General features: G+C 48.0%; 1 protein-coding gene across 1 annotated transcript in view; it reads left to right on the top strand.

The window, feature by feature from the left end:
* Window positions 1-15,409, top strand: part of PTPRN2 (protein tyrosine phosphatase receptor type N2) — a 719,533-nt gene that overhangs the window by 155,409 nt on the left and 548,715 nt on the right. The window contains exon 5 of the mRNA XM_017861671.1: window positions 12,251-12,611. Within this exon, the coding sequence (XP_017717160.1) occupies window positions 12,251-12,611 (361 nt within the window). The remainder of the gene's footprint in view (window positions 1-12,250; window positions 12,612-15,409) is intronic.

The following is a 15,409-nucleotide window of genomic DNA, read 5'->3' as shown; positions in this document are numbered from 1 at the left end:
AGGAGCCCCAAAGTGGGGCTTAGCCCACCAGGGTTCTTGGCTTTGCCTAGGAAAGAATTCAAGTGCAAGCTGGAGGTAGAAGAAAGCAACATTATTGAAAAGGCAGTGTTACAGCTCTGACAGTGGTTTAGCTCTGTGACTGCTCTTGCAGAGCCAGGCTACCCCATAGGCAGAGAGTAGCAGCTCAAGGAGGCTTTGCAGTGGTATTTATAGCCACTTTTAATTACATGAGGGTAAAGAGTGGTTTATGCAGAAATTTCTAGGGAAGGGGTAGTAACTTTTGGGTCATCAGGTCATTGCCATGGAAAGGGGCAGTAACTCCTGGGTGTTGCCATGGTAAGGGTAAACTGACATGGCATATTGGTGGGTGTGACTTATGGAAAGCTGCTCCCAGCTTAGCCCTGTTTTAACTAGTCCTTAATTTGGTTCAGTAACCGAGCCCTGCCTCTGAAGTTGAGTCCTGCCTCCTACCTCATTATCTCTTACCTTATACAAAAATCAACTCAAGATGAATCAACAACTTAAATCTAAGACCTGAAACCATACAACTTCTAGAAGACTAGGAAAAAATCTTCTGGACATTGGCCTAGGCAAAGAGTTCATGGGTAAGACCCCAAAAGCAAATCCAACTAAAACTAAAATAAATTGGACCTAATTAAACTGAAAAGCTTCATATAGCAAAAGAAATCATCAGACGACCCACAAAATGGGAGAAAATATTTGCAAACTATGCATCAGACAAAGGACCAATATCCAGAATCTACAAGGAACTCAATTTAGCAAGAAAAAAAAAAATAATCCCATTAAAAAGTGGAAAAATGACATGAATAGACATTTCTTAAAAGAAGATATTCAGATGGGCAACAAACATATGAAAAAAATGCTCAACATCACTAATCATCAAGGAAATGCAAATTAAAATCACAATGAGATACCACCATACTCCTGCAAGAATGACTATTATTAAAAAGTCACAAAACAATAGAGTTGATATGACTGTGGTGAAAAGGAAACACTTACCCACTGCGGGTGGGAATGTAAATTAGTACAACCTCTATGGAAAACAGTATGGAGATTTCATAAAGATCTAAAAGTCGATCTACCATTTGATCCAGCAATCTCACTACTGAGTATCTATCCAAAGGAAAAGAAATCAATATATCAAAAAGGCACCTGTACATATATGTTTATTGCAGCACAATTCACAATTGCAAAGATATGGAACCAGTCTAAGTGCCCAATGACCGATGAGTGGATAAAGAAAGAGAATGTAGGCCGGGTGTGGTGGCTCACGCCTGTAATCCCAGCATATTGGGAGGCTGAGGCGGGTGGATCACAGCGTCAAGAGATCAAGACCATCCTGGACAACATGGTGAAACCCTGTCTCTACTAAAAATACAAAAAATTAGCCAGGTGTGGTGGTGGGTGCCTGTAGTCCCAGCTACTTGGGAGGCTGAAGCAGGAGAATCACTTGAACCTGGGAGGTGGAGGTTGCAGTGAGCCGAGATTGTGCCACTGCACTCCAGCCTGGCAACAGAGCGAGACTCCATCTAAAAAAAAAAAAAAAAAAGAAAGAAAGAAAAGAAAATGTAGTGTATATATATACACCATGGAATACTACTCAGCCATGAAAAAGAATGAAATAATGTCTCTTGCAGCCACTTAGATGGAGCTGGAAGCCATTATTCTAAGTGAAGTAACTCAGGAAAGGAAAATTGATTACCTTATGTTCTTACTTGTAAGTGGGAGCCAAGCTATGCATATGCAAAGGCAGACAGAGTGATCTAATGGACTTTGGAGACTCAGAAGTGGGAGGATGGGAGGGGAGAGAGATTAAAAAAACCTACATACTGGGTACAATGTGCATTACTTGGATGATGGGTGCATTAAGATCCGAGACTTCACCACTATTCAGTTCATTCATGTAACCCAAACCATGCATACCCCAAAAGCTATTGAAATAAAAAAAATGGGCAAAAGGATTTGAATAAACACTTCACCGAAGAGGACAAATGAGTGACAATTTAGTGTGAAATATTCAGTATCATTCCTCGTTATGGAAATGAAAATTGAAATCACAGTGAAATACCACTACAAACCTGTAAGAACGGCTAAAATTAAAAAAAAAAAAAAAAAAACTGACCATCCTATGTATTGGTAAGGAGGTGGAGAAGCTGGACCTCTCATATGCCACCAGTGGAAACGTAAAACATTCACAACGATTTGGAAAACGTCTTGACGGTTTCTTCAAAAGTGAAATGTCTACCTGCCTGTGATCCCTCCACCTCACTTTTACTCAAGATAAATGAAAGCATGTGTGCATTCAAAGATTTACACACGAATCTTCATTGTAACTTTCAGTCCCGCTTCTCAAGATAAGTGAAAGCATGTGTGCAAAGATTTACACACGGATCTTCATGGTAGCTTTCATAGTAAATGCCCACAATTGAAAAAACCCAAATGTCTATCAGAAAGTGAATGGACAAAGAAATTTTGTTTGATCCACAAAGTGGAGTGCTACTCAGTAATACACTGGAATGAGCTGTTGATGCACAAAACAGCACAGTGAGTCTCATGTCTGTTGACCAAAAGACAAAAGAGGACCTATTGTTATAATTCCAGTTTGGAAAGCTGTAGAAAATGCAAACTGGATTATAAGGGACAGAAAGCTGGTCGGGATTGCCTGGAGCTGTGGACAGGGATGGGAGAGGGCAGTGTCTCCAGGGCACCGGGACGTGTTCAGGGTGATGGACGTGTTCATTATCATGCCTCCTGTACTGTTTATTGTATGTCAATTATACTTAAATAACGCTGCAAAAGGAAGACAAGTAACCCCACACAAAATGTATAAAACTTTTATACATATAAAATGTATAAAACTTCATAAAAAGATATACAAATGGCCAAAGAAGGCATCAAAGGTGCTGAGCATCCTTACTCACAAAACCATAAAGAACAACTACTTCATGTCACTAGATTGGCTGAAATTAAAAAAAAAAATCTATAAAACCAACTCTTGATGAGGACATAGAAATTCTCAAATTAGTGGGAATGCAATGCAAGCTGTTATAACCTGTATTTGGAAGCTGCTTGAAGGCTAAAGATATGTCTGTTCTTGGACTCAGCAGTTCCCTTCTTGATGTTTACCCAAGAGGAGGGACACCTGCGTTCACAGGAAGGCTGGCCCATGACTGCCCCCAGTGGCTTTATCCAGAACAGCCCCAAACTGTCATCACCCAGATGCGGTCAACAAGCCCACCTTCCCCTGTCCCTGTTTCCGGAGAGGGGCCACCATAGGGGATTGTGTTTGGGGACACAGCTTCCCTCACAGCCCTCTGCTTAGCCATGCCACCTGGAGGAGCAGGTGCTGAGGCACACAGCGATGAGGACCGTGGCCTCCACATATTGGATGCCACATTCACGATGTTCATTTGAGTTTTTTAAGTTTACCCCCTCATGCGATTGTTCTCATGACCTTTGGTGGGAAGCGGAGCTCTGGTGGAAAAGTGGCCCCAGGGCGTGGTGTTCTGCTCCCAGCATACACCGTAGTGTCTGAGGCAGAGCAGGCTGATGCATGCTGGCCACTGTCATCCTGACTGTCACCCTGGTTTCCTCCCGGACAGTCCTGTCCCTGCCCTCCACTGAACACTCGCAGTGACAGGTGCCACCCCCCTGCACTAGCAGCCCCTCCACGCCCAGACCTGTGCTCCATGCAAGCTGGCCTGCTTGCTGTTCCTCTGTTCACTCGGCGTGTTGGGTATCTGAGATATGACAGACACACAGAGGCTGGGGAGAAGGGCTGCATCTTAGCTCTGCCCTGTCCTCGCTGCAGGATCTTCTTTCCTCATATGCAAAATGTGGATAATCGTGTCTGTACCATCGAGTCACTGAGAGAGTTAGAGAAAATTAAGGCATGTAAAGCCGAAAACAGCCTGGTGTAGCGCTCAGTGAATAACAGCCCCGTGGCGATGCCTGTCCCTCCATCCTCCGGGTGGTTCTGAGTCAGTTGACCTCTAATCCCAGGCCAAGGTGGACGGGATATGGATTGGAACTCACTGCTTTAATCATGCCCTGTGCTTTTCACTTGCCAGGTAGGAGGCTTTGGGGTGCAGCTTCTGGAAAGGCCAAAATGCAAACAGGAGCCAGAAGAGTGACAGAAGGAAGAGTGGTGGGTGGAGCAGGGTGGGCTGAGAGCAGCGCTGGCCTCACGGCATCGTGAGTCTCGGAGCAGGACGGGCTGAGAGCAGCGCTGGCCTCATGGTGTTGTGAGTCTTCCGATAATTCCAGACTCGCAGAATGCGTCGTCATTAGCAGATATCCAGGCGTTCACATTGGCACTTCGTGATACTGTCAACTCGCTACAAATTTGTTGATCCTAAGTTGTTTAGGACTTAACCTCTTCAACCTCATAGATTTTGTGAACTCTAAAAACTGTGCGGGGTCATGTTTTTCAATCTGAGAGCTCTATACCTTGGCTGCAGAGACAGTATATGCTAGTGTGAGACCCCGCTGCTTCCCTGAATACAAAAATGTTATTTTGTCTTGGAGACAGCGCTGTCGGTAAGAATGACACCACCATTATTTCCCCTCCACATGAGTGGGCCACTTAGAGCCTGAGCACTGTTAAACGCTGACACTTTCTACTGTGTTAAGACAGAGACAGAGGCAGAGACACGCAGAGAGACAGAAACAGAGACAGAGACAGAGACACAGAGAGAGACAGAGAAAATAAATGAGCTGCCAGAATCACCTGTCTAAGGCCCGAGACGGAAAGGCACAGTGAAGTCATCCCAACCCCACATACATGAGCCGGAGCTGGAGCTGCAGCGTTCCCACCTCAGCAGCCAAACCTGGCCGCATCCAGTGCCAGCTCATTAGGAAGCCTGCGAACAGCGCTGCGGCCATGTGCTTTGTCAGGCCGGCAGCAAGCACGCCGTGATCAATGTGCCTGTCAGTGCTGCCTGCGGGCGGTGAGACAGGGAGAAAACGTGTGTTATGTGGTCAAAAGATGTCCTGACTTGGGCTTCCTAATTTGTTTTGGATCCTCGGTGCAGGAGAACAGCTGATGAGCATGGGCAGAGACCAGTGCGCACACAGGAGTCTCCTCCACTCAGCGTCTCCCGCCGTGTGGGACTCCCCAGACCTCCTGGCCTTCCTGCCAGCCTGAACTCATAATTGTGCCATTGGGACTGGGCTGGGTGGATCTCCAGGAGAGACATGTTTGTCAAAGGAAGAGCCCTGATTTTTAGCCCTGGTACCCCTGCCCCAGTAAAGTTGGGATCGAGGAGAGTCACTTCCTCAATGGTGTCACTGTTTGACAGGTAAGGGGTACAGTGCAGGGCATGGCTCTATGAACTGCATCAGCTGGCTCCAGGAAGCAGCTCTGATTTCCTCCACCGGAAGAGAATCACATTCTTCCAAAACCAGGATTGCTTTTCTGAACCTCTGTAACAGTGTTCTTTCGAGTATGGTTGTTAACATCTGTGACTCAACTCCTATTTCAGTCTGCAGGATGTGTGAGGACAGGGCCACGTCTGAGTTATTCTTCCTTCACAGAAGTCCAGGGCTTGGCACACAGCAGCAGTAGAGGTTTGATGCTGCTGACTGGGGGGGTGACACTGATGGTGGGATGCTGCTGTGGATGGTGTGGTGATGATGGTGCTGCTGCTGCTGCTGATGGTGATGGTGGGATGATGATGGTGGGCATGCTGCTGTTGATAGTTGAGGTGATGATGGCAGGGACGATGTTGATGGCGGAAGTGATAATGGTAGGGATGCTGCTGTGGATGGTGGAGATAGTGGAGATGCTGTTGTTGATGGTGGAAGTTGTTGCAGGAAGTCAGGGACCCCAAACAGAGGCACTGGCTGAAGCCGCAGCAGAAGAACATAAATTGTGAAGATTTCCCGGACATTTATCAGTTCCCAAAATTAATACTTTCATAATTTCTTATGCCTGTCTTTACTGAAATCTCTGAACATAAATTGTAAAGATTTCATGGATATTTATCACTTCTCCAATCAATACTCTTATAATTTCCTATGCCTGTCTTTAATCTCTTAATCCTGTCATCTTCGTAAGCTGAGGATGTATGTCACCTCAGGATCATGTGATTATTGTGTTAACTGTACAAATTGTTTGTAAAACATGTGTGTTTGAACAATATGAAATCAGGGCACCCTGAAAAGGAACAGAACAACAACGATCTTCAGGGAACAAGGGAAGATAACCTTAAGGTCTGACTGCCTGAGGGGTTGGGCAGAATAGAGCCATATTTTTCTTCTTGCAGAAAGCAAGTAGGAGAAATATTGCTGAATTAGTTTCCCAGCAAGGAATAACCCTGGGGAAGGAATGCATTCCCAGGGGTAGGTCTGTGAGTGTCGCTTTGGGAGTGTCTGCCTTATGCGGTTGAAGATAAGGAATGAAATACACCCTGGTCTCCTGCAGTGCCCTCAGGCTTACCAGGATTGGGAAATTCCAGCCTGGTGAATTCTAGTTAGACCGGTTGTCTGCTCTTGAACCCTGTTTCCTGTTAAGATGTTTATCAAGACAATGTGTGCCCAGCAGGACATGATACCTCATCAGTAATTCTAATTTTGCCCTCTGCTTTGCGATCTTTTATTGCCCTCTGAAGCATGTGATCCCTGTGACCTCTCCCTATTCATACACCCCTCCCCTTTTGAAATCCCTAATAAAAGTGTGCTGGTTTTGTGTCTCAGGTGGGCATCATGGAACCTGCTCATATGTGATGTCACCCCTGGAGGCCCAGCTGTAAAATTTCTCTCTTTGTACTCTTTCTCTTTGTTTCTCAGACTGGCCAACACTTAGGGAAAATAGAAAAGAACCTACACTGAAATGTTAGGTCCTGGTTCCCCTGATAGGAAGTGATGATGGTGAGGATGCTGCTATTGATGGTGGAATGATGCTGATGGTGAGGGTGATGATGGTGGGGATGCTGCTGTGGATGATGGGGTGATGATGATGGTGAAGATGTTGATGGTGAAGATGCTGTTGTTGATGATGGGGTGATGATGATGGTGAAGGTGTTGATGGTGGAGATGCTGTTGTTGATGGTGGAAGATGATGATGGTGGGGATGCTGCTGTGGATGGTGGGGTGATGCTGATGGTGAGGGTGATGATGGTAGGGATGCTGGTGATGATAGTGGAGATGCTGTTGTTGATGGTGAAGGTGATGATGGTGAGGATGCTGCTTTGATGGTGGGATGATGCTGATGGTGAGGGTGATGATGGTGGGGATGCTGTTGTTGATGATGGAGTGGTGATGATGGTGAAGGTGTTGATGGTGGAGATGCTGTTGTTGATGGTGGAAGATGATGATGGTGGGGATGCTGCTGTGGATGGTGGGATGATGCTGATGGTGAGGGTGATGATGGTGGGATGTTGGTAATGATGGTGGAGATAGTGGAGATGCTGTTGTTGATGGTGAAGGTGATGATGGTGAGGATGCTGCTATTGATGGTGGGATGATGCTGATGGTGAGGGTGATGATGGTGGGGATGGTGCTGTGGATGGTGGCATTGACACTAATGGTGATGATGATACTGCTGATGACTGCCATTTATCAAGTTCCTCCTCTGAATTGTGTGCTGAGCGAGGCACTTTTACCTATACTCTCCCTAATCCTCACAGCAGGTTTTAAAAGAAAACAGAATTATTTTTCTAGTTTTGCAGGTGGTGAAAGTGAGGCTTCAAGTTTACACAGTTTACACAGAGCTGACAGGATTGGGCCAGTCTCTCAGTGAGCCTTCTTTCCTGCTGGATTTTTCATTGTGTGGGCGACTGGGTTCTACTTCTCCTCGTATGGAAATGCAGTGGGTTGAAGAATATTCCCAGTAGAATATCATGTCAGCTTAAACATTAGCAGACTTTGGGAGAAGCTCTTGAATGCTTCATACCCACAGCTGGGCTACCCCAGAGATGCTCAGCCGGATTTCTCTTACACATAGTTTGAAGAATTCATGCACAGGAATGTCCATCACATGTACTGGAAATTGGCCCATATCCATGCCTTTAGGCTGCTAATTTCCAGGTTTGGGCAGCTATGGTCTTAAAAATTATTCCACATTGTCTTTGGAAACCTCCCATCATTGGTATGTTGAACTGAGACTGAAAACATCTTCACAATAGGACGTTTGAAAATGAGTCACAGAGTTTTAAACTCAGAGCTGAGAGTGGAAGAAAAAGTCTAATTGGATAGTTCCTCCTCAGTTGAGGTATGGATTTTCTGACTGCTTTAAAGAACATGAAGGTATAGGCCAGGCATGGTGGCTCACGCTTGTAATATCAGCACTTTGGGAGGCCGAGGCGGGAGGATCACTTGAGGTCAGGAGTTCGAGACCAGCCTGACCAACATGGTAAAACCCCGTCTCTACTAAAAATGCAAAAAAATTAGCTGGGCCTGGTGATGTGTGCCTTAATCCCAGCTGCTCAGGAGGATGAGGCAGGAGAATCACTTGAACCCAGGAGGTGGATGTTGCAGTGAGCTGAGATCGCGCCATTGCACTCCAGCCTGGGCAACAGAGTGAGACTCTGTCTCAAACAAACAAACAAACAAACAAATAACAAACAATGGAGGTATAATAAGGTAAAGTAAATAATAGTGATAAGAGTAGTAGTCACAGCCATTGACTCTCCCGTGCCAGACACTATTATTATTATCCTTGTTTTACAGATGACTTAAATAAGGTGCTGAAGCACTAAGACCGTAGCATCGGTGGTAGTTTAAACCCAGGCAGCTGCAGAGCCACTTCCCTTTCCTTGGGGACCTCAAACCACAAAACAGCCAGTCAGCGGGGGAATACTTTTCTTCACTGCCCATATTCCCAGTTCTCAGGTCCTCTTGGTTATGGGATGGTCACTACCTTGGTGAGGAACACCGCAGCGTCTGCAATCATCTATTGAGTCGCCGGAGTGGCTTGCGAAAACCGATGTTTGCTATTATTTCTACAGGCTCTGTTGTTTGTGCTAACTACTGAAATATTCTTTTTCCTCTTCACCGTAATGTGATTCAGAACATAAACCAAAAATAGATTGTTTATCCAAGTCTACTGCACCGATCACACTCTGCTGTGATTGTGTAATGCACTGAACCTAGTCAGTCCTGCACCTGGAGCTTCCAACTCAACTTTAATTAAAGGCCCTTTGAGTGGAAGCTCCAGGTTACTGCATTCATAGCAATGAGGGGAGAGCCGCTTGCAGACACATAACGAGGGATTTGGACGCAGATCCCCAGCCCCCAGCACGGTGGCTGACCAGGTGTTCAGAGACAGCCTGTGCAAGAGGGAGTGCAGGCTGAGCTGGAGATTGACACTTACACCCAATTTGTGGGAAATTGCTGCAGGGGCTGTTTGCTGTGGTGGCACTCACTGTCTCTCGCTCGGTCTCGCTCTTTCTCACGCTCTTTCTCTCTCACATATTCTCTTTCTTAAGGGAAGAATAGTTTATTTCAGCTAGTCCTTGGACAAAATTAAAACAATTTGGATGATAGCTAAAGTCCCATCACTTTAGAAATAATAATTAAAATATCTTAGAGATAATGGCTGGGTGCAGTGGCTCATGACTGTAATCCCAGCACTCAGGGAGGCTGAGGCAGGCCCATCACTTGAGGTCAGGAGTTCGAGACCAGTCTGGCCAACATGGCAAAACCGCATCTCTACTAAAAATACAAAAATTAGCTGGGCACAGTGCCACATGCCTGTAATCCCAGCTACTCGGGCGGCTGAAGCAGGAGAACCGTTTGAACCCCGGAGGTGGAGGTTGCTGTGAGCTGAGATGTGCCACTGCACTGCAGCCCAGGCGACAGTGAGAGACTCCATCTCAAAAGAAAAAAAAAATCTTAGAGATAATGTCTGATTTCCTTTTTTGACAGAAGAAAATTGAGTCTCTAGGGGTCAAGTGATTTGCCCAAGTTCATATATGAGAACCGAAATTAGAACCTGATTCAAACTGCCGGGCGCGGTGGCTCACGCCTGTAATCCCAGCACTTTGGGAGGCTGAGGCAGGTGGATCACTTGAGGCTAGGAGTTCGAGACCAGCCTGGCCAACATGGTGAAACCCCATTTCTACTAAAACATACACACACGCAAAAATAACCAGGTATAGTGTTGTGTTCCTGTGGTCCCAGCTACTTGGGAGGCAGAGACATACGAGAATTGCATGAACTCAGAAGGCAGAGGTTGCAGTGAGCTGAGATTGCACCACTTCACTCCAGCCTGGGTGAAAGAGGGAGACTCTGTCTCAAAAAACAAAAAACAAAACAAAACAAAAACCATAAAAAAACAAACAAAAAAACCCAACCTGTATCAACCCATTTCCCAACTCCCAGGTTGCTATTCAAAAATCTGACCCAGAGAATGAACCCAAATATTTTCAGAAATAGCTAGACTCAGGAGTCGGATCTCCTTACCTTCCTGCCAGTGATGGCTGCACACCCATAGCTGGATGCTGAGGGGTCCACCTCCACTGACACGACATTGATCATGTGCCCCAAGGAGGTGCACATAGAAAATATGAATGGATGGGATTTCAACTGTGTTGTCCACACACCCGTGCATGCCTCCAGGGAGCTCAGCATGTATGTCCAGGATTCGAAAGTCTCTACACTGGAAACTATTAATTTTCAGCTTGTCCATGACCTTTTGATGAAGCCCAAGTCCGAGGTAGAATATGGGAACTTTTCACATTTTTACAACTGCCCTAGAGGTGAGGAAAGCTGGGCCTTGGTTTGTCTAGTGACACAAAGTGTGATGAGGACATGTCCTCTTGGGGAATTTTACTAAATGAGTGAGGAGAAAATATAGACAGAAATCCCATGAAAGACTGTGAGCCAGGGCATTGATTAGCAAATGATGTGATAGGTAATTATCGAACAAGACACCCTGGCATCTTCCCTGCTGCAGAAGAACATCGCAGTTACAAGAGCAGGCAGCAAACATGTTTCGAGTCATCAGTACAGAAGTTGGAATGAAGCCTCCAGACAAGGCACTTGAGGCCTCTGCTGAGGGTTGCTGAAAGAGAGATTCAGGTATTGGGGAGCAGCTTTTCAGAGTTAAAGTAAAGACCAGTGCAGGCATAAAATATGAACAGACATTTCTTCAGAGAAGAGGTAGGAGTAGTCAATAAGGGCACGCCAAAATGCAGCATTATTAGCCACCAGGGAGGTGCTGCCAAGCCTCTCGAATGTGCCTGGGAGCGGCTCCTCACATTGCTGGGAAAGCAGTAACCCCGAGCAGCCGTGCAAAGGACCATTAGTTAAAGCTGAGTTGGAGGCTCCAGGCGCAGGACATACGCATTATGCAAATGACACAGCGCGGTATCGCTTTCCAACCGCTAGGATGACCATAATAAAAACAGAAGGACAGTAGAAAGTGTTGGCAAGGATGCAAAGGAACTGGGGTCTGCATCCATTACTGGTGAGCTTTTTCATGGTGCTGCTGTGCTGGAAAACAGCTTAGGAGTTCCTCTATCAGTTAAATGTTGAGTTACCACGTAACATCCTCAAACAAACCCAAGACAATTGAAAACACGTTTATACAAAGACTCATAAATGAATACTCAGAGCAGCATTATTCAAAATAGCCAAAAGGTGGAAAAAAGCAAATGTCCATCAACTGATCAATGAATTTTTAAAATGTGGGATATACATGCAGTGGGATAGTACTCACCTTAAAGAGGAAGGACGTCCCGGCCCGTGCCCCGGCATCCGCATGGGTGCACCTGAGGACATTACGCGGAGGGAAACAAGCCAGGCACAGATGCCACACGTGGTGTGATTCCATTTACACAAAACGTCCAGAAGAGACTCATCCATAGAGACTGAAAGTGAATGAGCAGTGTCGGGGTGGGAGGGAGGAACGGGGACGCTGCAAAGTGTCTTTTCAGGTGATGCGGATGTTCTGGACTTAGTAGTGATGTTTCACAACTCTGTGAATACACTGAAAACTGCTGATGTGAGTGAATTATCTCCATGAGGCTGTTATTAAAAAATAACGCAGGAACAAATATGATGTAGGGACCTGAGTTGGTCAGAGTGAAAATGAGAGTCCTGTTTTGGCTTTACATTTCAGAGACGTCCAGGGCTGTGTAGGACCTTGAAACCTGAGACCAAAGGGCATCTTGGTACCCCCAGGGCTGTTTAGGACCTTGAAAACTGAGACTGAAGGGCATCTTAGTGCCCCCGGCTAACGATGGAAATGTGACTCTTGCTCTGTTTTGCTCTCCTGCCCCTCCAGGGTGACGACCGCTTCTCCAAGAGCATCCTGACCTATGTGGCCCACACGTCTGCGCTGACCTACCCTCCTGGGCCCCAGGCCCAGCTCCCCGAGGACCTCCTGCCGCGGACCCTCAGCCAGCTCCAGCCAGACGAGCTCAGCCCTAAGGTGGACAGCAGTGTGGAGAGACACCATCTGATGGCAGCCCTTGGTGCCTATGCTGCCCAGAGGCCCGCAGCTCCCCCTGGGAAGGGCAGCCTGGAGCCACAGTACCTTCTGCGTGCACCCTCAAGAATGCCCAGGCCCTTGTTGTCACCAGCCATCCCCCAGAAGTGGCCTTCACCTCTGGGAGATCCTGAAGACCCCCCCAGCACAGGCGAAGGTGAGCCAGCCTGCTTGGTGTTTCTTGTTTGCTGACTGTTCTCTGTCCGGCCCCTCCTAGAGACAGATGCACTACATTCTTCCCACACGTGGGGTCTGCACACTGCACTCCCCCTGAGGACGTGCAGCAGGAGTGGGGCACGATGTGGGGAAGGGTCCCTTCGGTCCTTATACCTTCTCTGTGCTGGGAAGGAGTATGTGGTCATTTCAAGACCTGGGAATGCAGTGGACGGTGAGAGGCAGGAGGTGATCCTGAGGGTGGGACAGAGAAGGCGCTGCTGAGGGTGTGAGGACAGTTAACACAGCAGCCAGTGGGAGGGCAAGGTGATCCTGAGGGTGTGAGGACAGTGAAGGCGGCAGCCAGGGGAGGAGGAGATGATCCTGAGGGTCTAGGGATGATGAACGCAGCAGCTGGTGGGAGGGGGAGTTGCTCCTGAGGGTCTGGAGACAGTGTGTGTGTTCCCTTCTCACTTCTCGTTCATCCCTTCCCCAGATTTTACAATTTCACAATTTTACTGCTGAAGCTGATGGATGGGGTGGGGAACATGGCTTGCAGGATGGGTCTGGCCCACAGCCCTTTTTGTTATGGAAAATTGATACGTTAAGTCCAGTGTCCTTTGTCGCTGAACTCACCCCTCCTGTGGCCCAGCATGTGGCCCTGGCCCATATTTATGGCGGTTGGCCACGTCTTCCAAAACCCCGTCTGGATTTCGTGCTGCTCACCATGGGCTGGGTGAACAGTGTCGGCCTCGAGATGACCACTGTGCCAAGAGCGTGGCTTCCGGTGTCGCTACCTGAGTTAACCCACGTCAGGGCGGGCCCAGGGGAGAAGGGCGTTTGCGGGTTCCTGTGGCTCTGTGATATGGAGAAGGTTCTGACCCATTTATTTCCCAACAGCCTTTTCCCAAGACCATCCTGCAGTGGATTGTGATAAAATATGACTTCCCCTTTGGAGATAACAAACACTAAAATGAAGTAGATAACGGTTTTCACAAACATTGCCTGAGCATCGCGTTATGTGAGCGCTCCGTGATCCTTAAGTGAAGGCTGAATGGGAGCCGCTGAGAGCGAGCGTCAGCTTCTCTGCTGTTTGCAGCTGGAAGCTCTCCTGCCCTCGCTCTTTCTTTGTTCATACAGCCGTTATGGCAGTTTTTAAATAGAAGGAATGTGAAGTTGCAATTAGAGGGAAGGACGCATGACCATGACCAATGCTTTCTCCTTGTTCTGTCTTGGAGGAGAAGGACGGCGGAGGAGGCCAATGCTGCACTTGAGTGAGCGCTGCTGGAGCATTCATGGTGCTGTTGGCCATGGGAGCTGCCTGCCTGGAGTGGCCACTTTCCCTCCAGCACCTCTCCCTCTGGGGCTACGTTTCTTCTGTTCTAAGTCATGCTCTATTCCGAGAAACCCCTTTTCTTGATGGTCCTCCCTCCTGCGCTCTCTGTGTACTAGACACCATCGAGGGTCTTCACTGCCTCCTGCGCTTTCGTGGGTACTGGACGCTATCAGGGGGTCTTCACTGCCTCTTGTGGGTACTAGACACCATGGGGGTCTTCACCGCCTCCTGCGCTTTCGTGGGTACTGGACGCTATCAGGGGTCTTCACCGCCTCCTGCGCTTTCGTGGGTACTGGACGCTATCAGGGGTCTTCGCTGCCTCTTGTGGGTACTAGACACCATGGGGTCTTCACCGCCTCCTGCGCTTTCGTGGGTACTAGACACCATGGGGGTCTTCACCGCCTCCTGCGCTTTCGTGGGTACTGGACGCTATCAGGGGGTCTTTACCGCCTCCTGCGCTTTCGTGGGTACTGGACGCTATCAGGGGGTCTTCACTGCCTCTTGTGCTTTCATGGGTACTGGACGCTATCAGGGGGTCTTCACTTGTGACGTTGGGTCCCATGTAGCTGCCGAGCTCCCCTTTCTCCTCCAGCTCAGTGTGGCCTCAGCCCTTGGCCACACGGCTGAGGTCCCCTTCAGCTTCTCGTCTCAGCCTTCCATGGCCCTCCCCGGTGCTGGCTGCCCCTCCACCTGCATTCTTCCGCCTCTGTGCTCCTTCTAGTGGGGTCATGTTGGGTCGTCCTCTTCCTTCTCTAACCTCCCTTCTCTCTATCCTATCCCATCTCCCACAACTTAAAAAGCCCCATTCACCTCTGTCCTCATTACTGGGAACAGAAAGCAGTCAACATCCTCACCCCCATCAAAGGGAGGGAAACCCAGCTGGAGAACCCGGTGTGGGTGAGCTCGCAGAGAGAATAGGGCGTGCTGCGGCTCTGCGTGTCCTTCCTACGCACGCTCCTGCTCTGCGCGCCTTTCCTATGCGTCCGGCGAGCTTCGCCTCTCTGCCTTGGCACCTTCTCCTTCCTCCCACACCCCAGGGTGTGGATCTTCGGATAAAGAGTCCTGAACGTGCTCTCTTCACTCTCCCGTGATCCCTCCGATTCACACGATGTGCCTGGCATTCTTCCTGAGCTACCCTGCCATGCTGGTGATCTTCTGATATACAGTGTCTTCCTAATTGCACTGTGTGCTTTAGAAAAGCATCATGTAAAGCGTCAAATATGAAATACGCAGAGAAAATGGAGAGCCCCATGCAGGTGTCACTTCCGAAGCACACAGAGAATACTGATCACCTATGAAATAAGCAGAGAGAATTGAGAACCTCATACAGGCGTCTCCTACGAAATATGCAGAGAGAATTGAGAACCCCGTACAGGCATCTCCTGTCTGCCACAAATGGTGACTCTCAGGCTTTCCTGATGCTCCTTTGCACCCACTACAGCCCCCTGCTCTGCCCTGGAATGATT

The sequence above is a fragment of the Rhinopithecus bieti genome, unplaced genomic scaffold (genome assembly GCF_001698545.2).
Source record: "Rhinopithecus bieti isolate Rb0 unplaced genomic scaffold, ASM169854v2 scaffold_60909, whole genome shotgun sequence".
NCBI lineage: Eukaryota > Metazoa > Chordata > Mammalia > Primates > Cercopithecidae > Rhinopithecus > Rhinopithecus bieti.
This window is presented reverse-complemented; position numbering and strand designations above follow the sequence as displayed.